The sequence below is a fragment of the Amblyomma americanum genome, chromosome 2 (genome assembly GCF_052857255.1).
Source record: "Amblyomma americanum isolate KBUSLIRL-KWMA chromosome 2, ASM5285725v1, whole genome shotgun sequence".
In the NCBI taxonomy this organism is placed as follows: domain Eukaryota; kingdom Metazoa; phylum Arthropoda; class Arachnida; order Ixodida; family Ixodidae; genus Amblyomma; species Amblyomma americanum.
In genome coordinates this window covers 35,530,372-35,552,411 of record NC_135498.1, presented here as the reverse complement: position 1 = coordinate 35,552,411, position 22,040 = coordinate 35,530,372, and the positions used below count along the sequence as shown (strand labels likewise).

Genomic DNA, 22,040 nt, shown 5'->3' with positions numbered 1-22,040 from the left:
CCCTTCCTCATAAACCAAACAAAACGAGCCGGCGGCGGTCATAGAGTTCGTTGGCGTTGACAACTTTGCAAAGGCCGTTCATTTTCACGAAAGGAAAGGCGCACAACCAGCTCCATGGGTCAGTGGAAACCTCAGTCTCGCTTTCATGTACGTGGCGTTGGTGTCCAACTGCAAAACCCTGCTTTGATTGCGTTCCCGCACACTGGATAGGCAGCGCGCCCTCCCTTCCATCCTGGGAGGTGGCATGCAGTTAATGATTGATCGCGAGATATTGATCACCAAATGAACGCTGCGGCCTAACTATTGCTGCAGTGCCGCATGTCAGCCACAACACTGTCAGCACTAATTTTAAATTACTGTCAGTTATTGCCAACGTTCTTAAACAGTTGAGTTATTGCTTCTTCTTTTCATCAAATAAAAGAAGCAAGATGCATAACATTTTTTGCCTATAATTGCTTCTTGTGACTAGCTTATCTTTAAGGTACATAATAAGAAAATTTTAAACAACGGGCTAATTTTCAGGGTGCATTTGTTTTGCCACAAACGCTGATGGGTACAAAGAGGAATGGTAGTTATCATGGTAGTTATGGTAACGTAGTAAGACCTAAAGCGAAGCGAGAGAGAGAGCGAGAGGGGTGTAGTCCGCCCATCTCCACAGTGGGCCGGCAGAAGGCGCAAAGCGCCATTGAAATCACGCGCGACAGCATTATAGAACACTATCAGCATGTCGTGTGGCAAGAGAAAGGTCTGCTGCCGCTCTCCCACTCTTCTTTCTGAATATACAAAAATATAAGAGTTATAAAGGCTCGTGCTTAGATGACAGTAACATTTTCATCCAAAGATTACGCCTTTCGACTGTTTTTACTTCTGTCCTTTTGCCTGCTTTTGCCCGCATTGCGATCGCCATCAAGATTGCGTGTTCATAAGTCATATACAAAATTTATAACGCAACATTCGTGCAATTCTGAGGTCAAAATTTTTGTCTAGTTCAAAATTTGAGGTCTCTGAAAATCACCTGTACGAAGTTGTACTACACTCTAAATTTAAAACCTCACTAGCGCCGCTTTACTGGCGCACTATTAAAATACTCTGTGCGACGATTCTTGCAGGGTTCGGGGTCATCGTTGTTTTCAGTACTTTCACGGACGAGCAAGGTGAAATTGGTCTTTTTTCGCTTTTAACTGCAAAACACACCCACGCAATTGAGGTACCCTCTTTCGATTAGGCGCTGCGATTGTTGAGGTCGCCGCCATGGATTCTAGCAAGCTGCCACACTCGTATACGGGCGGCGTGCGGCCCATGAACGTTGAGGGACGGTTTGGAAACGAAAGGGCCCGACTGTCCGGAGAGTTCACTGACGCCGACCGCGCCTGGCGAAAGAAATGGCTCCAAGACCAGCATTTGTCGCCCAACGAGCCGCGCAAGGTGCCCGAGTTGGAAAGAGCCCTCAAGAACCCGTTCCGCCGATTCTACCGGTACCCGATGGATGCTCTTTTCGGCCGACTCGAGCCGGTGCTGGGCCCGCTCTGGGCTCCCACCTTGCGTTGGTTCATTCCCAAGGTTTTTTTTCTGTACGTCGGCGGCCTTGTCCTGGTGTACAACTACAAGTACAACCAGCACACCTGGCAGCGCCACAGCGGACTGGTGGTGCGGACGTCGAGATCAGCCGTGTACCCAGGAGACCCCGAGTGGCCCAAACCGTCCGACAGGACCAAGCCTTCGGATTACGCAGACTACGGCTTCAAGGATAGGGACGTCCTGCGCGATCGCGTCTAACGTCCTATTCAGTCTCACTGCGTCAAGCTATGGAGAAAGATGACTAGAATAAATGCTAGATGAGTGTACATCTCTCTCTGCGTTATCTTTTGAGGGCAGCTCAGGGAGAACAAGCCACACTACGCACCGTCGAGTGGGGACTTCACACCGGCATCCGACGAAGGTAACCATAACGTTCGTGTAGTGGTAGTTTCCCAAATATAGCACATCGAGGGATGGAAAAGGCAGATATTCAGTGCATCCTTGCAATTGTAGCAGACGCGTAAAAAAAGTGCACGGGGGTACTGTGCTTTCACTTTGCCGTTGTTAGCGTCATAATTAGTACCAAGGCACTCAAAACCTATTGGTAACATTGCCAGGTGAGTGGTGACAGCCAGAAAAGTCGCATCTGATGCAAGGATTTCATGGCAAGTTTGAATGTATGAAAAGAAAGACTATGCAAGGCTGTGTATAGACAAATTTGCTTTATTGTAGAAGTGTAATGCTTACAGAAGTAAACAAACTTTATCTAAAGAAAAATTTGTTCTAAAAGTAAAGGTGGTGGGGCAAAAATGTGCTCTTCTAACCAACTAAACAAGAACAAGGCAGGCTATTTTGTTTTTCTGCATATGAGTGTCAGATAAGCACTTGCATGCAATGCTTGTAAAACAATGTTGCAAAACTGTGCAATTCATGGTGTGCAGGCATTGCAAGCTAAATGAAAGGGGACTTTTTCGGGTTCCATATAAAAGCAATGGTAAAACAACCCATGGCAGTTACATGTTTTAATACCTATCTTCAAGAAAATAATACACATGAAGCTAAAGTAGATGCTGCCTTTGTTTTGAACTGACTTGGAATAGGCTGCAGTTGTGGGTCTGCATAACCATGCAACAAAAACTTAAAGAAAAAAAAAGGGGGCATCATCAAGCTAATGTGAGCTTGTCGAGAGTATACAAAGATTGTTTCTTGCTTGTTTCTCCACAGTGTAGTACACACATGACATGCTCACGCACATGGACGCAATATATATATAATATTTATATATATAATATGTATATATTTATGTACAGAGGAGGCATTAAATTACACGCAAACAAGTTTTTCCTTTTCGCTAGAATGCTTCGTTACGCTCAGAAAAAAAAAACACAAGATGTACATGAACAATGTAAAAATGGAGGTTGGCGAGGAATCTCGCAAGCAGAGCAGCAAATGCAGCACATAATGCACAAAACCACCACAACGGGAGCAGGACAGAAATGCGCCACAAATGGTGGCGACGGTTGCGGCACAGAGCAAGCTGCAAATGGCATTTCACACAACTCACAAGCAAACCCAAACACTTTGCAGCTGTAAAGGGTATCATATATCCCGTACGAAATACTTCATAAAAAAAGAAAAGGAAGCAGCTAACCGCAGTTCCGCAACGCAAGTGTGGGCACGCAGCCGCTTCTGCTGGCTATTCTTGCAGTTCTAGAGAGACAGAGATTCATTGCGGCGCTATGCAAATACGGCACGCGTGCACGCACGCACACGCACGTAGGCATATAAGTGTTTACTCTTTCATTGCCTGGTACTTTCTTGATGGCTGTGTCCTATGACATCGTACAAGGTTCTCAGTACAATGAAACCTCGTTATAGCAGTATAAAGGTTCCAGCTGGAGCCACTATACTGACAGGCACGAGAGGTGCCCATTTGTGGCACAGGACTGTTGTTTTTTTGTGCACCCAACTACAAGGAGGTTTCACTGTGCTTTACGAGGTTTCATTATGTCTACGGCACACATAGAAAATGCCAAAATAATAATGAGAAGCACACCACTTAAAACATCTCCGGACAAGGTAATACTGGCGATCAAACAGGCACGCTCGCGAGAAGGAGTGAGTAATGTGAAGAATTTATGCTTATAATCTGTGTTCTTCTAGGACATGGCAATTATGCGAACACTGCTAGACTAAAACTGACAAACTTGAGGCACAAGCGCAAGTTGCTGTATATCACTCAAAAAAACTTCGCTGCCATAGGCAGGTCAATGCTTTCGGCTCTTGTACGACACCAGAAAAGGAAAGAAAAAAAAAAAGTCGCATGCCATCAACTTCGAGCACTAACTTCCCAGCGATGATGGTTGGCATGATGATAAAAATGTGCGCAATGATTAAAACTGGCATCTTTGCTACGCTCTGGCTCCCGCCGGCACCAGCCTTCAGCTTTGCGAGTATGAAGTGCTACGCACGACGCTTCTAGTTTCCAGCGCGAAATTACCGTTGAAACTGCTTCCTGGCGGCAAACACAGCCTGCGGTGGCTTGCCGATACAGCAAGGCCAACTTGAGCACCGAGTTGTTGGAAAAGGAAAAACTGGCAGTATGAGGTGGGGCAGCATCTGGAGAGCATTTGGTGGCATCCAAAAATAGTGATCCCCCTTCCCCTCCCCCCCCAGTGCATCCTAGCAAACCATTACAATAAAAAATAAAATACATTTCTGACACACAAACTGAAGGTGCTGAAGATGAAATGGAAGTGTTCAAAACGGGGCAGGCATTTGCACTGTGCCACAGAAACATTTGTTTTTTCCTACACAAAATGGCACCAAGCCCAGTTTGGTCATTGTAAAGCTTTCAAACTATGCAAAGCCACTGCACAAATTAGAAGGGGAAAAAAAAAATTAGCTCAGCGTGCAATTAAAAGCAAAAATGACTAGCAAAAAAAGCAACTCACCCCCATCAGCTTTCAGGCATAGGTCAGCCTCGTCAAGCTTTGGTGGCAGTTCCACAAAGCCCACAGAAAATGTGCATGCTAGAGTGCTTTGCTCTTGTATTAGAAACAAAGAAAAGCTTTCTGATGAAAGTATATATACTGTATAAGCCAAGCAAGCTTCCAAAACACAGTTTGTTTTGAGTGGAAAGCTTGCCAAAAAACGGAGCTAACATGCAGATACACATGCTTCCTTGACACACAAAAATAGTGGCTGGCATAGACTTTGGCTATTTCAGGAACAAAGTACAAATGTGTAGACAAATAACTAAGGAACACAGAGGCAGAGCTACGCCAAAGGATTCAAGCCAAAGCAACATGCAAGAGAAACAGATTAGTGCCTGCCTTTCGAGAAAAAGACCCGTTTTCCACATCTTGTGTGCACCCATGTCCACACCACGGAACGTGCAGAAAATAGTCGCTTGGCATCATGCCCAAAACAAATAACTAAAAGTACACAAAGTCCTGCTGCTTATACAGAAACAACGTAAAGCTTTCTCACGAGATAACTTTTTCTACTGCAGCCTCGCTAAGGAACCATACAAACAGTAACGTCAAGGCCTGTGGCAAAAGCAGTTCACACATATGCACCTTTCCAAGAACTGCTTGCTGCGTGTCGGCAAGGTGAATGCTTAACTACTGTGATTACATGCTCGCAAACAGCAGTCTTTCTCCACCTGTTTTTAAGCTTCCAAAAAGCATATTTTGACACAGCTAAGGAAGCAATGGAAAGGCGGATAAGATGTGCGAAGCAAAGACACAAGCTGCTCATTGTGTTTGCATGCTACTACACTGCTAATGATTCCAAACAGAAAAAGTTACAAAAAGCCAGCACACAATGCAGTAATACCTGCGTGAGTGGCAGTAAATGTAAACACACATCAGTTTCACACAGGGTGTCCACCAGAAGAAAGCCGGATAATGATTGGGGGCCTTCAGCTGAATAATGGAGGATTTAAAACTTCGAACAAGCATTGTAATACTCCTGTCACACGGGAGAATTTTAAGTAATCTGAAGCGAATGAGACTGTGTACATAGAATGTCATTTGCCATCTTTCCGTGGTGCTACGCGGTACAAAATAATGTCCTTTGACGATGGATAATATAATACTACGAATGAAGTACGAAGAAAAGACCTAAGAAAGAACTTTTTTCTTTGATGTGCGTGAGATTAAATCTGGACGACGTTTATTTTCATCCCTGACAGAGTACAGAGAATAAGCGTTCATTTCAAAAGTGAATGCAAGTGAGTTCGCTAAACTCACTCAATCGTGAATATTATTTGGACCAAATGTGTTTTTAAATAATCGCTTGCAGCAGCCAATTAATGATATTACAAGCCAGTGTCATTCGATTCAAATGACAATTTTCTACTGTGACAGGAGCACAAATTTGTGGAGGAAAAGAGTGAACTGCATGAGGGCTGTGAATCCATGAACACTGCTATTCTTGCACAGAAGGCTCACTGAAAGCAGCAATAGCCTGGCTCAAAAAAAAAAAGGCAAAAATGAAATGTTAGTCACGGGAACAAACGCTCAGGTTGGGTGATGAAACAAGTTCCATTAAAAAAACAAGATTTTTGTGAGAGACGCACAGCTGCCAATGATTATAATCACAGATGGCACTCTTCTGCACAAGCCTGCGGCTATTTTTGGTACTAGCTTTGCTTCTCAGAGAAGCACAGAGCATTACGAAGATTGCTAACTCCCAGCCCTTTTGTTTTTTTTCCTTTGGCGTTTTTTGAAGTTCTGAAGGTTTTTAGTTCAGGACAATACCCGTCTCATGACTACAAAACTCTGATCATTTCACTTCTTAATGAATGGCATATGGTTCATAGCCCAAAACTATCCAAGAATGTATCCTGGTTGCATTCTTCTCAGAAAGCTGCGAGCCTCGGCTAGAAAAACCAAAAAGAATAACGTAACCTTGTAAACTGATTACGTCAAACCACGACAGAAAAGATAAAACGTGCAAGTTCCATACAACCTAGTAGTTCCCCACTTCTACATACAACTTGGGCAATGCCTCCACGCCACAGTCCCAGTCTAACAGCAGCTGCAGAAACAGAAAATTCACCGATTGTTCCCTACTAGCAAGCAGCTATAAAGACAAGTGCGTAAAACAGCATGACAGGTGTGCCTCTTTATAAAATGTATCTCTGCCTGCAAAAAAATCTTGAATAATATTTACAGACTCAACCATCCACATGAACCAAACGTTCTTTGAAAACGAGAACAAGACCACAAAAAAGCTGCTCTGATCATAGTTGCGAAGACACTGAAGAAAACGAAAGCTTTCACCCCAAAAGTCTTCTTCGACAGAGCCTGTGCTTCCTGTCAAGGACGACAAAAAGCAAGCGAAGATACAGTTAACGAGAGAGAGCCACGGGGAGTCAGAAACAAGATTTGGCCACCACAAGATATGTGCAAAACTGGTGAAAGGGGCAGCACAGAAAAAAGACCACATGCTGCAAGATGTATACATGTACATTCCAAGAGGTTATCTTCATATTTTTGTTAGCAGTGCCTCTCAATGCTCACCATGCAAATGTGAACAAAGGCCTTTGCTCCCATGAAAGCTGGAGAGTTTATCACCAGAATGCAAGTTTGGCTGCGCACACAAGGACAGTGGACAACGTACGACCGAAATACAGGCTCGATAATATACTGTAAAATGTGAAGCTTTTAGTGCTGCTTGACCGCTGCCTAGTGCTTCACACTTATACTATGCTGAAGACGTTAACAGCACAGTGCAGAAAAAAAAAAAGATTAAAAAATGCAGCTTCACCCTGCCAAGAAGGTTGGAGCTCACTAAACACTTCCTTCAACGGTAAGATGGGGCCCATTAAAAAACCCTGTGGGAACAGATGATGCTAGATTTCAATCAGGTTATTAGGTCATTGCACAAACTCATCAGTACCAAACTCTCTTGCCAACGTTGTATGGGACCCACTGCCAGTGGGTTTGTGTCACTTACCCAGATCTAGCAGCTCACTGAAATCTCTTCAAGGATGGAATAGGAGTGCATGACACACGGCTTGGAGGTGAACAGTGCCTCAGCACTGTTAGACTTACTAGATGGCAAACAAATTATTGTGCGTGCTGGTTCAATGAAGCTTTCTTGAAAGGAAAGCTCAGCTCGACCCAACCAGTGTCACTGCAAATGTGGAGTTAGTTACGAGTGTACAATCTGCCACGATTGTATATCTCTAAAGCTAGCACCCATGCTAGCAGAGCTGCTAGCTGCATGTCTCCGTTGCCTATGGCACACTTGGCAGTGCCCATCACCTCATCAGCTCAGCAGTGACCACACAAAGGCTTTGTCATGCAACACATGAAAAACCCCATTCCAAACTGTTGATAAGCTGCAGAGACTATCGCTCCACTACAGCCAAGCAACGTGGTACCCCTACAGGGATGATCAGCTAGACAACACTACTGTTAACGACAGTCTTGGCCCAAAACTAGCATCAATGACCAGCTTTTAAAGCTGTGCGACGATGTGCCGGATAGCGAACTGTTCTCCTAGCATAGTCTCTGGTATACCCCCCCGTCCCCAATTCCAACTCACTAAACATACACACATGCACACGACAATCTTCACAGCTGAGGAGCATCCTACAGATAAGGCTCGCACACAAGTTGCCGGAGAAGAAGCTGGCTGCACCCCACACGAGGAAAAAGCCTATGGTTTCTCGCCTGCACGCATCGCAAGAGAGAGCCACCGAGGGAGAGAAAGACCAAAGAGGCCACCGCCTCAGACCTTCATCTCCCAGATGAGCACTAGGGCATCGCCACTGGGTGAGGTAGCCAGGTGATCGCCAGCCGCCCTGCGCCAGTTCACATAGCCGCAGCCACCCGTCAGGGTGAGCAGGGTTTTGCTCTGTGGACCGCCGTCTGCGCCACCTGCATGGTGTGTCCCCCGCGATGAAGTGGGAGGGCCCCGCCGCGGCTGCCGCATGGTGCCATAAGCTGGTCCCTCCACTGACGATAGTGATGGAGATGGTGAAGATGCGAATGACGACTTGGGCCCTGCGTCTGACGAAGATGATGAGGTGCCAGCCGCCGCTTGGATCACAGCGGTGCAGGTTGCTGCCGGAGCCTGAGTCGCAGCGTTGGCATTGTGTGGGTCGCAGGTGGCTGCGGACGAGTCCGAGTCTCCTGACACCTCCATGGTTGAGAGGTCCCAAGAGCGGGGCCGTCCAGGACGGTGTGATCTGCGATGGAAGAAAACTAGCATGTTTCCATGTTGCCGCCAGTGTTCCCGTTGGAAGGGCTGAAAATTTGCAAACTGAATGCCACAAGGTTCTGCGGAATTATTAAGGCGATAGCCTTTAATGGCTTATACTCGTGGTGACCGTCCGTCCGTTACATCGCCACCTAGGTCACGTGATCTTAAGGTCACGTGGCCTTAAGATCAAGCAACAACTGCTGCCGTGCTGCGCATGCGCAGCGTGATGTCACCGCTTCCTCTTGCCACGCTCGTGCCAGCTGCTCTTCTCCTCTGTCGAGAAATGAATTCAAGCGTGGCAAATTCAAATCAGTGCATTGAGTCGTAGACTGCTTTCTTTTGGTTTACTGGTTTATGGGGGTTTAACGTCCCAAAGCGACTCAGGCTATGAGAGACGCCGTAGTGAAGGGCTCCGGAAATTTCGACCACCTGGGGTTCTTTAACGTGCACTGACATCGCACTGTACACGGGCCTCAAGAACTTCGCCTCCATCGAAATTCGACCGCCGCGGCCGGGATCGAACCCGCGTCTTTCAGGCCAGCAGCCAAGCGCCGTAACCACTCAGCCACCGCTGTAAACGGCTTTCGCCTTCCCACAGCTAAGAGACATCTAAGTGCCTCCAATGAATTTTTTTATGGTATAATGTTAGTAGTATGGCCTTCTTCTGGTGTTTTACTGCTTTCCTTTCCTTTCTTTGTTACTACAGTCGCATCTCGATGATATGAACCTCAATGCATTGCCAAGAATATTCCTATTGCGTGAAATTCGTATCTTCAAAAAAGGCCAAAATCCACATGCCGGAGCATAAGAAATGAATTAACAGAAATCTAACAGCCGATGATATTTATTTACAGTTGCACACCACTGCTCAGCGCTGCACTGTAGGAGACTGGTGATAGCAACACTGGCAATGTGTACGCAGCGTTTTGTGCTCCCAAGTGAGTTCACATGTTGCGCAGTCGTATTGTCTATAGCAGCGGCACAGGAGAGTGTTCGGAACGTCCGAAATTGTGTGCATTGTACACAATGCACTTACAGCTGAGGGACTTTACAAACCGGCACGAAGCCAAAATTTGTATCAACTGTGATCACACCACAGAGACTCTGCTGCATTCATGAACACCTCTACAGCAGTGAACAGAACACAGCAAGAAGGAAAATCTATGAGTGGAATACTCAAAATTTCGAATACGAATCGAAAATGTTTGCTATTTGGTTCATAATCAACTAAAAAAAAATGAACAATCGAGAATTTCCAAAGATTCGAGAATTGCCGAATTTTCAGCAGTGACTGAATACACCACAGGCCTTCATAAATCTAACCATGGCAAAACCACAATATGTATCTGGGTAAATTATCCAAAAAAAGTGGCTGTTGCTCAACTAACCTGAGCCAGGATATACAGAACGAGAGCTCTGTTAAGCATGGTTGACACTATTTAGCTTTGGTTCAACATTTATTTTTTCATGACTTCAGCGAGAGCAAATCACGTGATGCATCATGTGCCACAAGCGTCCAGAGCTGCGGTCGGCACAGCGCCAGATGTGACTGCCAAGCACGCAGCTATAGTGTCGATGAAGAAGAAGATCGAGGCACCTGGCACACGCCATTTTGCAAATGCGGCACGGTGCGCCTCCTGTTAGAGGCCAAATCCAACAGCCAGATGACCTTCAGGCTCAGCATGGGTGAAGCAGAGCTTTTCGCTTTAAAATTGCATTTAAAAAAGCAGGAAGGCAGGCAAAAAAAGGCGTCGTGCAATCCTCTGTCGTTCGCTGTGTGGACTGGTCACGCTTATGCTGCTACACTCGGCGACAGCATTTCTTGGCAACGAAAGGAAGGCTACAGGGGGCTGGCGCGCTTCTCTCTGTGCAGTAACTTCACTCTACCACTAGTGTAGCTGATGCCACTTATGAAACCTTCTTGCAAAATGATACGTCTAGGAAATTCATTGGAATCAAGAAAAGTGCTTTTTCTTTACTTTCCAACATTTAAAGGTAACACATATTTACCATACACTATGTTTTAAGAGTAAACTAACTGCAAGAGGGGAATATATTCCAATGCATAGGAAGAGAAGGCATGTTTCGGCTCTGTAGCTTCCGCCCCATTGCCAAAAATGGTTGTTGCGGAGTACAAACTCTGACTTCACATGAAATTCCAGAAGTGCGCTTTCCGACATCACACGTGATAAAAGAAAAGGCAGCCAACCACCTGTTTTGAACAATCGCAACATGAATGCTCGTTTTTTTTCTGTTTGACCCTTTCATAATGTGTTACATATTTAATGCCCACTCCCATAACACTCGTCCTGTTGCCATCACAACTCTTCTAGAACAAGCCCCGCCACCTCACTTTGGTATGCAGGAAAACCCACTTGCAGAATTTCACATGGGACTCCCAAAGGGGGAGCAGTCGAGGCGTCACCAGCAAGGCAAGCAATAATATAAAAATCCCACATATTTCATGGTGCATTGTAACGCATGCACCTCTGATGTGTGCATAATGGCAGGCATGAGGACGACAGGTGGCCTCTGTTGCTAGGACAAAAAATAGCCTTGCCCTTGTAGCCTTGTCCACGGAATGTGTCAGTTATATTTGGAATAAACTTTTTTTTGACTTGCAAGGGCTACGAGGTTGGGAGCGGCTTTGGTTTTTTGGTTTTATGGGGGTTTAACGACCCAAAGCAACTCAGGCTATGAGGGACGACGTAGTGAAGGGCTCCGGAAATTTCGACCACCTGGGGTTCTTCAACGTGCACTGATATCGCACAGTACACGGGCATCTAGAATTTCGCCTCCATCGAAATTCGACCGCCGCAGCCGGGATCGAACCCGCGTCTTTCGGGTCAGCAGCCGAGCACCACAGCCACTGAGCCACCGCAGCGGCTGAGGTTGGGATCGATTTATAGGCGACAATATATGATTAACCACAAAGTTGGTTCAAAAGAGGTAGCATGTTTCCACCCCATTCTCGCTTTTGCACAGCATAAAGTTTTGTTCTGAGGCAGCACTGAGGCACCATGGTTCGCGGTTCCAGAAATCCGATGTGTAGGACGACGTGTCCGAGGTTGTACTGAGTGTCACAGGCAGTTACTGTACTCCCAGCAGCACGTACCACACGGGTAAAACTATGTGCACGACACAATTCTTTTAGCTATGTTGATGATCTCTTGCCGTGAGGCAAAAGCCCTACTCAAAACCTGAATTTCATGCTTGCACACCTCTGACAGCAGCGTTGATAATGAATGGACGACCCCACCCCCAAGAACATCCCGACTACTTAGTTTCGGTTTCGCTTTTATGAGCTTCGCACCAGCCCGCAACGATGGCAGCTCAACCAGCCAGCATCAGCCAGCCAGCGAACCTAACCCAGCTAACACTGTTTCAGACACTTACTGGAGCGTCGCTGGTGGTTTAACGCGATAGCGTTAAATGCCCTGTTGTGCAGAAAATCCAGTGTCGATGTTGTGAACGATAAAAAGGGTGGCGTAGGGTGGCTCAGGCAGCCACCCCCAGAAAAGCAACCTAGGAGGGCAAGCTAGGTCACGTGACCTTGTGAGGTCTTCACTAGCTACCCATCGAATTGTGAGCAGCTGGCAGTTGAATTAATGGTTGGTCGCGACAGACTGCTCGGGAATGGCAGCTTGGGTCGCACAAGAAACTGTTGGCAGCACCTGCCATCGCAGGGCAGTGGTGCATTCCTTGAAGGGGCTTTGAAAGGGGTTCTAATAACGTTGCGGTATGCCTGGGATGCTAAAGTATGCTGCTTCACGAATATTGTCCAGCAAGTACTTGTTTAATGCGTTTTGTTGAAGCTGAGTTATCTGTAGTCAAAATTTGAATTTCAGCATGTTCGCGCCTTTCCCTCTCCTCGTCATTTTTTGCACGCTGAAGGTCGGCACTCCTTCGCCGGGCCCATTCCTGGTCGCGGAGCTTCCTGACCCGCCGGAGCTACAAGGCTTATTGGCCGCGGCCTTGGTAGCTGCGTGATGTCTGAAAGAATCTAACCAATAGCCATCTCTCAACTTGTCCACGCAGGTGCACGCGACGCAGGAGGGTGTGAGCATGAAAAACTCGCCGGGAAAGGCTCGCCAAGTTTCGCGCGTGATTGTGGGTTCTCTGCTGCGTGTAGAAGTGTACTGCCTGGCTCAGGTGTTCGTGACAACACAATGCAGTGATTGAGTGTCTCCTCAGAAGCTGTTTCAGAGCCCCTTTAACTCCTGCATCATTGCGGAAGGAGTGGTATGATTCCCAAGGACATCCGACTGAAGAGTTGAGAATAACCAATTCCGCATATATGGGCATTAACTCATTAACGCTATCGCGTAATATCCTTCAGGCGGAGCTTAAGTGTCTCCTCCAATTTTCTTTCCCTCTTTTTTTTATATCTCACCGATACCGTTGAGCCATTTCCTTTGCTTCCATCCATGTGGTTCCGTTCTTCTCGTGTACCAAAACTGCGCCTTCATCACGGGTCGTTCGCTCTCTGTGCAGTGGAGACTTCCAACAACAGTGCCACTCATGATGGGTGTGATGAGGTAGCAGTGGAGCTGCACTGCGCTGTTCACATTTCAAAATCGGGCAACCAATCCCCAGTCCACCAAATAAATTTACCATGATGCAAACAGTTCCTGAACTTTCGAATAATTCAAACATTTCTTCCTGTTCCTTGAAGTTCGCATTAATAGATTTTGCTGTATTTGAATATTACCCTAAAGCACCTTTTTATAAATTATAGAGTAGGCACCTTAGTGAAGACCACAAGACAAGACCCTTGCTTGCTCAAATCACATAACACTGAGTTGCTCAAGCCCTATATGCAGGCCCAGCCATTTCCTGCTATTTTTACACTGCCAAACCCCTGTGCCTCATGGCGTCTCTGCAGTGATACTTGTTGGAACAATCACTGCAATCAATGAAGCAGAGATAAATTGCTGATTGATGATATAAAAGCTGCCTATGGTACAAGGCAAGGTATAGACCACAGCGAACTGCAGCAACACCAGTCTCCGCAAGACATTTTCAGCAGCTGATGATCCTTGTATAGACCTCGTTATGAAAATCTCTTTTTGGACCACATTAACAAACGGATACAGCAAGTATTCAGTCTAGTATACAAGAGAGAAAAAAAGAAAAGAAAAGAGGTGACAGAGAACACGCCTGAATTCACATCAGAAGCCATCAGCACAGGCTCTAGGCTCTGAACTCAGTTATGGAAGTCAGTGAACAATGCATGAAATCATCTCTGGTGTGGTTTCCAAACATGCCACTCCTCTCTCACCTGCGCCCCAGGGTGGCAAAGTGGAAGTGCATGAGCTCGGGGTCACTGCGGTTGAGCTGCTCGTGGCTCTCATAGTCCTGCACGTTCATGAGGTCGGCGTACAGGCCGTACACCTCACTGCGGCTCGCCTCTGGGCTGCTGCCGCTGTCGTTGCCACTGTCAGTGCTGACGCCACCCGCGCTGCTCAGGGTCAGGCCACTGCTGCCAGCACTGCCCCGTGCACAGAGAGACAGGCCGCGTGGGAGCGTCTTGGCGCCCGACATGTGCACATTCTCCGTAGCCGTGCGGCGCAGGGCTGTGAATGCAAAAGGGGAATTTATCAGCATGTCCCAATGCCATAGCAGCACAATATGGTAGATAAAGACAGATCCTCCCCCATAATGTGCATAACTATACCCCACCTTTCGCCTCACACCCCCAACCATTCCTTTTAAAGAACATGAGCCGTGCGAATGCTCCTTCTTTTAGCCAGTAACAAACAGGTGATGGGTTTCCAAACTATACCGTGCCCTTTTGTCCTGCAGATTAAAGGGCTAACTCTTGTTTATTTTGTAACATAATGTGTTGATAGTAGTTTCCGTCGCATCACATTCTTTAAGAGCCCCCTCTCTCTGCCACAACAAACCATGTTTCAAAACACTGAGTGGAACCTTTTTAGAACAATGGAAACAGCAAACTGAAACTAAGTCCGTGGCCAGGGCCAATGCTTCCTGTGACAGAGAGAAAACGTCACAAAAATTACGAGTAAAAACATTCATGCGCATGCTGAATGGCTGAAGCAGTGACTCAAAATATTGAGTTCTTATAAAATGCCTAAGACGACCTAATAGAAGCCTCAAAATTTTGTGAAGCGAGGGGCGGGCATAAACATGCAGGGAATGTCTGTGATGTTGAAAATTCAGTGTTGCCCGTAGAAATCATCTGAACTGAAGCCACAGAAACTACAAACCTTGAAATCAATTTGTGCTGTAATGAAATCTCACATGGCTGCTAAACTTGGCAGAACGATCGCGTCTTTCGGGCCGGCAGCTGAGCGCCATAACCGCTCAGCCACCGCGGCGTCTCGACCGAACGAGCTGTATACGCTATCATGTAATAGGTGTGAAGGGGTGCTGTTTCTACCTTACCGGTCAGCCCGTCCCTTCTGTCAGCAAGAGTGCAGAAAGCGAACCATATATGTCGCCTATCTGCCAAACAACAAACGTAGGAAGAAAAACTACTGACCATAGCAGCCTCAAAATTTGTGGAACACTTTTTTGTTTCAGTACCGAGTATCGTTGAAATACATGATTCACTAAAAATGCATTTTCGTTATTGATACTCTGATACTTTCATGGCAAGCGATACCCAATACCGAGACATCAAATTTATCGAAAGATATTACCGAAGATAAATGTGTCTTCGATACTGTGCTTGCTAGGGAGACATTCAGGCCTCTCCTGTGCCCATAGTATCATTTTGCAGATGCAAGTGCACTATGCAACTGATCCTTGAAAAAATATGTGCACGGGTTCACCCATGCAAGATATAATTTTCACTGAGGAAGAGAGATGCACGTTTACTAAAGTACCTGGTCCTGATGACAGAAATTTCTTGGATGCCAGTAGAAGACAGGACCAAGAAACCTAGATGACAAACTCAGCTGACTTCTATGTACTAATTGCATGCTCTATTTTTTTATTAATTTTAGCACACATAAAATAGAAAAAGTTGAGTACAGCAAAGAAAATTCAAACTGCCGTCTTGCACGCGCAAAAAGTCCACTGCATGCACTGCTTCCAATTGCAAAATTATCAGATCAGAAATGACAAAACGCTCGGACAATGCATGAATGGCTGAGTGTGCAGTCAATTTATGTTGTTTTAAATCCGTTGCTTTGAAGCAGCGCACACACAGATGTTCAAACAAGTGGCCCCCAGTATAAGTGTTGCCAGTCCAAAAAGTGCCGCATGCATTCACCGTGTCCCTTCAATAATGCACAGATTTATTCACCCTTCTCAGGAAATGCCTCCCCTATACCACCGGATTTACGGTAGTGCTTAAAGTTGCGGTGCTGCACCCCCTAGAGAATGAAATCAAGCCTCGCCTCTCACCCATGTGCACAGGTGTCGCAACAGCAAGCTCGGATCAAGGCAGTGGTGTGCACAGAGAATACTGCTCACCCCTTGTCCCCAGCTTGTGACTGGCCGGCGTTGAGGGCAGCACAGAGTCCGATTTCTGCTTCGGCACGCCACTGGTGCTGGCTGCATCCAGCTCCGCCTCCTCGGATGCAGCCTCTCCTCCCCCTTCCCCGTCCTTCACCACTTTGGCCAGCTCCTCTTCTTCCTCTTCACCTTCCTCTGGTAACTGCTCCGTGCCTGCCTCCTCGGGTGCAACTGAGCCCTGCGAGTGCATCAGCTGGTGTCAGTGTACAGTCGCAATGCCAGCACACCATGAAATAAATGCAAAGGTTAACATAAATTTGCCATGGCAGAATAGTGCGTCTCTGTGAGCACCATCTCTACTTTCAATGACCAAAACAGACCGAGAAGGGTCTTTTTCAGCAGTATGGGACAACGTGGAGCAATACAACAGGGCAGCGTACAAAATATGTGTTTGCTGGGGATAAAGGGACATACATTTTGAGTGGTTTTCTGAAATAAACTTTTAGCTGAAAGTTAGCGTTGTCCTGTTGTCGAGCTCTGTGCTGTCCCGTACTGCCAGACAATGCAAACCTTTATGCCAGTATGAACCAACAAGCCCAGCATGAAATTTTGCATCAGCGTCACCTATAAAAGCAGACGCTGTAAAGACCAGTGCAGCAGCAGGTGAAACAGTCACTAGCACCAGCGACAGACATGCTGGTCAAGAAAAGGCCAGGAAGTGTCCACTGACCCTGTTGTGCTGATGGGCTCTGCTGGACGAGCGACGTGATGGGTGCACCCGAGGCTGGAGGCACAGTAGGAAGGTGACTGGCCCCCGGTGGCCATGATGCGCCAGGTAGGTGCGGCCACCCAGAATGGGCACACCCTCGAGGCGCGGCAGTGGCAGGGTCAGAACCACCCCGGCACTCGTGCCAACCCACAGCAGGCCCGGGCCGGCCACCAGGGAGGTCACCGTCACTGCTGGTCGCACGCTGCCTTGCTTGGCTGTGTGCACATTGTGGCAGCATGCGGAAAGGTAAGTGGGGACCAACAAAACGATAGCAAGGCGGGCAAGTTGGTGATACATATTCGAAAAATTACAGCGCGGAAGACGGGGACTTCAAGGGTAGAAAACACCAGGACAAGCGCTGACTCTCAACTCAACAAAAGCCAACATCACATGCAAGCTAGAAGTATGGTGCCCAGAAATGCTGTCAAAATTAGGGACAGAAATCCGCTTTCAGATGTACACAAATATACAGTGGATTGCCTTTAATTTAAACCTACACTTTATAATTGTTAAACGTTGACCACAGCTGCAAGCGGAAGAAAACATTTCAAGTAGCCCTCTTTGTTTTGCATTGACTTGGGGTAATTTGGAATCCCAGTCAATTCCAATATTTTATGCGGTCACATGGGCTTCAAATTAATGAGGCTCAGCTGTACTAACATAACTCTCCATTTATCAAAAAAAAAATAAAGTAAGTTGCTTCCTAGCGAGACAGCTACCTATCTGCACCGAGTATTTGCACGGGCATCTTTTAGACGTAGAGGAGAATCCTCCACTGAAACGTGGCCGCTGCAATTGGGATTCACTATGTGCATCATGTTCGAGGAAAGCACACACCTACCTACATTATGGCCACCAAGGGTTTGCTAGAACACTTGAGAAAACAGTGTGCTGATATGAGAAATAGCGGGAGGCAATGCAATACAAAACTTTCTTGTGCTCCATGTCAACATGCTGTTTTTTCATCATGTTCTTGAGTCTGCACCAAGTAAACTAACTACACACTGCTGCTGCAGGAGGCCAGAGCTGGATTGGCAAACAGTGCAAACTCCTCCGCATCCCGAGCAGGCATCCAGAAATTGAAGGGCGTACTACATGCAGTGCACCCTTGAAGTGCAAGGGCACACTGAATCACTGAATTCCAGGGTGCTTGGTCGGGATGACCAGCTGCCTGGGCATTTGTAAATCTCGCATTTTGTGAGCTTTTTGTGCCCATGGCAGGCATGCATGCACATTACATTTGTCAAGCTGAGCGCTTGCCCAGTCCCTATGCTGTCTCACTTGGTCTCTAGAGTGCATTTTTTGCCATAGGTTGCGTGGCACATGTGTTCAAAGATGCAGGTGGCATAAAAATACTGGCAGGAAGGAATGGTCTCTCCTCTCAAGCCATTAAAAAAAAAAAAAGTTAGCCACATTTCTGAACAACCTTCAAATTTAGCCACAATCCAAAAGAAACATGTAAATAATTTTCTCAGTGCAATAGAACCACTGGGTTCCTCCATGTCTCAACACTATCGAGGACTGTTGCTTTAGCTGGCTTACAGAATTACGAACACAAGTGCTACACAGGCCACTCACCTGAAAGGAAACGATTAACACCTTCAGCGACATCGACATCTTGCAGATGCTGGAACGTCTCCGTGTGATACAGGCTGATGCGTGAGGAGTTCTTGAGTGCGATCCAAAGTCCCGTGCCCGAGTGAGCCATGAGGTAGGCTTGACCGCCTTCCTCTTGGTCCAATGTATGCGTCCTCTGCAAGACGAAGCACTTGTCAGCCACAAGGTCACAGCTGCACCCACGTCTACGAATTTGCTTCAGTCAATTTTGCTGCCCTAAACAATGATGTTATCATCATGCAAATCAATAAAGTCACATCACGCATCAAGCAGGTCAAATCGCCATGCACGTGCAGATGACCGATTGTTTGGGGGCGAAACAAGTAAAGAAATTTTCACAGTGAGTCTATGTCTGTGTGCCTATGTGTCTGCAAATCCGGGGAGGACATCTTTTGTATGTTTGCTTTGTAAAACTTTGCTTTCCCTACAAAAACAATGAAATGGGTGCAGCATGAAGTTTACTGCCGTGCCAAGAGTTCCAGTGCCATTAACTCTTGCAGCTCACTGGCTGGAAATCAAAAACGGCTCGCTGTAACACGAAATTTGCCCATATCGCTATCAAGGCAGCAGAACGAAGCCATAATCTTGCTGGAATTTGTGCATTCATGCTCCCTTCCTCTGCTAGAAAGGTGCACATTGCAAATAGACAATTACCACATGCTGAAACTGCACGTAACCACCTCTGGTACCACGAGCAATGCACCACACAGTACACTCAAAGCTCCGATGAGAGCACATTATACAAGATTCAGTGAAGTGTTCATTCTGAGTAATACCGTATTTACTCTCGTAATGCTCGCATTATGAACCCACCTCTCACTTCTGTCAATGAGAATTTAATTTTTTTTAAACCTCACTGCGACTGGCCACCGCCGCCAACTATCGCAAAATTGTCAGATCACGCCGTGATGCAGCAAACACCTTTTGAAGCGAACGACGCAAAACACTGGCCACACACGAAGGCATTTAATTTGTAGACAGTGCGCTTTTGTTAATGATGCATGGACAGACGGGCAGGCTAGCGGGCGAAAGTAAGGTCACTGGAAAAATTTTCAGAGTACCGCAATCCCTCTCTGACCACCAACGAATTTGACAGTGCATGGCTGCCGCTGCGTGATGCTCCCAGAACGACAATTTCTCAGAAGAGATTGGAAGCAATTATTTTTGTAACTCATTTAAGCAGCACCTTGTGCATATATGCAGGTCCTGTAGGAGAGCCCACAGACTTTGGAAGGCCGCTACTCTATGTCGTTTCCTGCAAATTCTTATGTTTGCTCCTCCAGCAGCATTAGGCTATGGCGGCCATATTACTTCATGGCCGAGCTGAGCAGAAAGAAAGAACGTGATACTCTAAAAAATTTCCAGTTACTCTAGGTGCAAGGGCGGGCGGGCAGGTGAATGGACAGACATGATAAAATTTCCGACTCTTTTAAAAAATCTGCCGAAACTTTTTTTTTCCCCACGTAGTAAATTGTCCACCCAAGTTGTTGCCAACTCTTCAGATAAAATAAAAATAAATAAAAAAGTGGGTTCATCACGAGAGCGAATATAGAATTTAGGCGAGAAACAATGAGAAGTTGTGGGAACACACCTGTATGTCTGACGTAAATGCGTCGAGCACGTAGATCTTGTCTGCACAAGCACAGTACAGCAGGGTGCCGAGGGGAAGAAGGGACGTGATGGGCTCAGTGCCCAAGACGAGCACACCGGGAGAGTTCAGGTCCCAGCCACCAGTTGCTGTACGCACAGAAGGATAAGAAAAGAAATCACGTGAACTTCATTCCAGAGGCTAGGCATATGGCCCCCATTTTGTTGCAGTGCAGTGTCATTTGTCATCAGTGTAGTGTCAAGTTGTCATTTTGATGTGATGCAACACATGGCATGGTGAGTGAGGCCGAAACATCAATGCACCAATGGCATTCACCATGTTCTCCCGTTATCAGCTTCCCTGAATTTATACATTCCAACCCTAAAAGTTGCACTCCAATACCTTCCTGTGCAAGCAAAAGGGTCAGATATGCAATGTGTACCATTGTTACCATAAGCCAGCATACGTGCACTCATCGTTCACAAAAGATCACTATTTTAAAAAAAATGTTTGCTTGAAAGAAATTATTCGTTTTGCTTTAAGCTTTGTATATCAACGCATCTGACCACTCCACAACAGTAAATGCAGGTTAAATTTCATTCATGCAGAACAAAATTTTATTTTTTCCAACTTCCAGCCTGCACAGCAAACAGCCAATCAACACAGGAAGTACGCTGGAGACTAAGCTCCAGATATCATGCGACACATGTGCTGCAAGTGTTCAGCGGCAGGCCACATGCCTGCACGATAACTAGAATCGAGACAGAGTGTGCTAACCTGGGTCTCTCTGGTAGATGTTGAGAGAGCCGTTGCTCAGGGCCACATACACACGTTCACCGTGGTACAGTATCTGAGTGACAGGTGCCAGCACTGTAGTGCTGCCCACTTCAGTCCACTTGTCTGGAGATGAGGCCAACAGGAGGATTAACCTGGAAGTAAAAAAACAAAAAAACAGGCATCCATCTTACTCTGGACAAACCACAGTCACTACAAGGCAGAATTTTTGTCAAATATATTAGATTCTCACAGATACAAACCTCACGTGGTCGCAAAAAATGTGTATCATACAAAAATAAAATCCATTTTCAGAGCGAAGAGAAAACCATTCACACAGATCTGTTTACGGCTGACAGGATTCATTTACAGCTGCATCCCCACTCACAGCTCATGCTGCGTTTTGTGTGACCGGCGATCGTGACTTCGGTGATAGCTTACTCGCGGCGCGCGCCACTAGAATGGTGGTTGTGGCGTCAGCAATGCGTGGGCCGTGCGCCGACTCTCTCTGCTCACAGCATGCACCATACAACTGGCGGTCGTGGCTTTGGTGATGTGCGGGGAGCACGATGCGGTTGCAGCTCGCACGTTTGCGTCATCCATAATGGCTTGGGAGGGTGTACTAAACATTAAAAATTCTGCCCATTGTTCACAAGTTCATATAAACTGTGATCATGTTTTTGAGTGTCATTTCTGCTCCTGGTTTCTCCTGCTGCGTAGTTTAAATAAAAGTTGCAGCCAATAATGTTCGAGTAACCTAAAATGGTGGCAAAGGTATGTTGAAATGCCAACAAATAAGCCATCAAAACTACATCAGCTAATAGTATGGCTCGTCTAGACCACAGACAATCAGTACGCCATACTTCCAAAAGATACGTTTATCACAAGGGCATATTTAAGTGCAACCTTTCGGAAAGGTGTACTTGGGAGGTATGATTTTTTACACAATGCATTTCTTACATTACTTTTTGAAGCCAATGTGATGTTCTCATGACAAATTTCTTGCTGAGGGAAAGGGTAGTTGCACTTTGCACAGATGGTGCAACCTCGACAGTGCCAAAATGGCGCGGTCCCAGCAGGGTCATATTCTCACAGCCCAACAAGAAAACATGGCAGTTATTGTAGCAG

The 22,040-nt window shown here is 46.4% G+C and overlaps 2 protein-coding genes across 8 annotated transcripts in view; one reads left to right on the top strand and one right to left on the bottom strand.

Moving 5' to 3' along the window:
* The first annotated feature begins 1,109 nt into the window (after window positions 1–1,109).
* Window positions 1,110–1,844, top strand: ND-B17 (NADH dehydrogenase (ubiquinone) B17 subunit). The gene has a single exon (XM_077653861.1). It carries the CDS (start codon window positions 1,252–1,254, stop codon window positions 1,774–1,776), a length of 525 nt encoding a protein of 174 aa, XP_077509987.1. The 5' UTR covers window positions 1,110–1,251; the 3' UTR covers window positions 1,777–1,844.
* Window positions 1,845–4,334: 2,490 nt separating this feature from the next.
* The window catches only part of LOC144120988 (rho guanine nucleotide exchange factor 10-like protein), a 51,050-nt gene continuing 33,344 nt past the window's right edge, over window positions 4,335–22,040 (bottom strand). For all 7 annotated transcript variants that reach the window (XM_077653851.1, XM_077653852.1, XM_077653856.1 and 4 more), the window contains 7 exons: window positions 20,916–21,067; window positions 20,142–20,287; window positions 18,512–18,686; window positions 16,895–17,148; window positions 16,183–16,402; window positions 14,021–14,315; window positions 4,335–8,725 (listed from right to left, as the gene is read on the bottom strand). In XM_077653851.1, the coding sequence (XP_077509977.1) occupies window positions 8,266–8,725; window positions 14,021–14,315; window positions 16,183–16,402; window positions 16,895–17,148; window positions 18,512–18,686; window positions 20,142–20,287; window positions 20,916–21,067 (1,702 nt within the window). In that variant the 3' untranslated portion in view covers window positions 4,335–8,265. The remainder of the gene's footprint in view (window positions 8,726–14,020; window positions 14,316–16,182; window positions 16,403–16,894; window positions 17,149–18,511; window positions 18,687–20,141; window positions 20,288–20,915; window positions 21,068–22,040) is intronic.

Bases quoted from the DNA above. Each gene is read 5' to 3' on its own strand.
- ND-B17 (XM_077653861.1), top strand. From the start codon at position 1,252: ATGGATTCTAGCAAGCTGCCACACTCGTATACGGGCGGCGTGCGGCCC.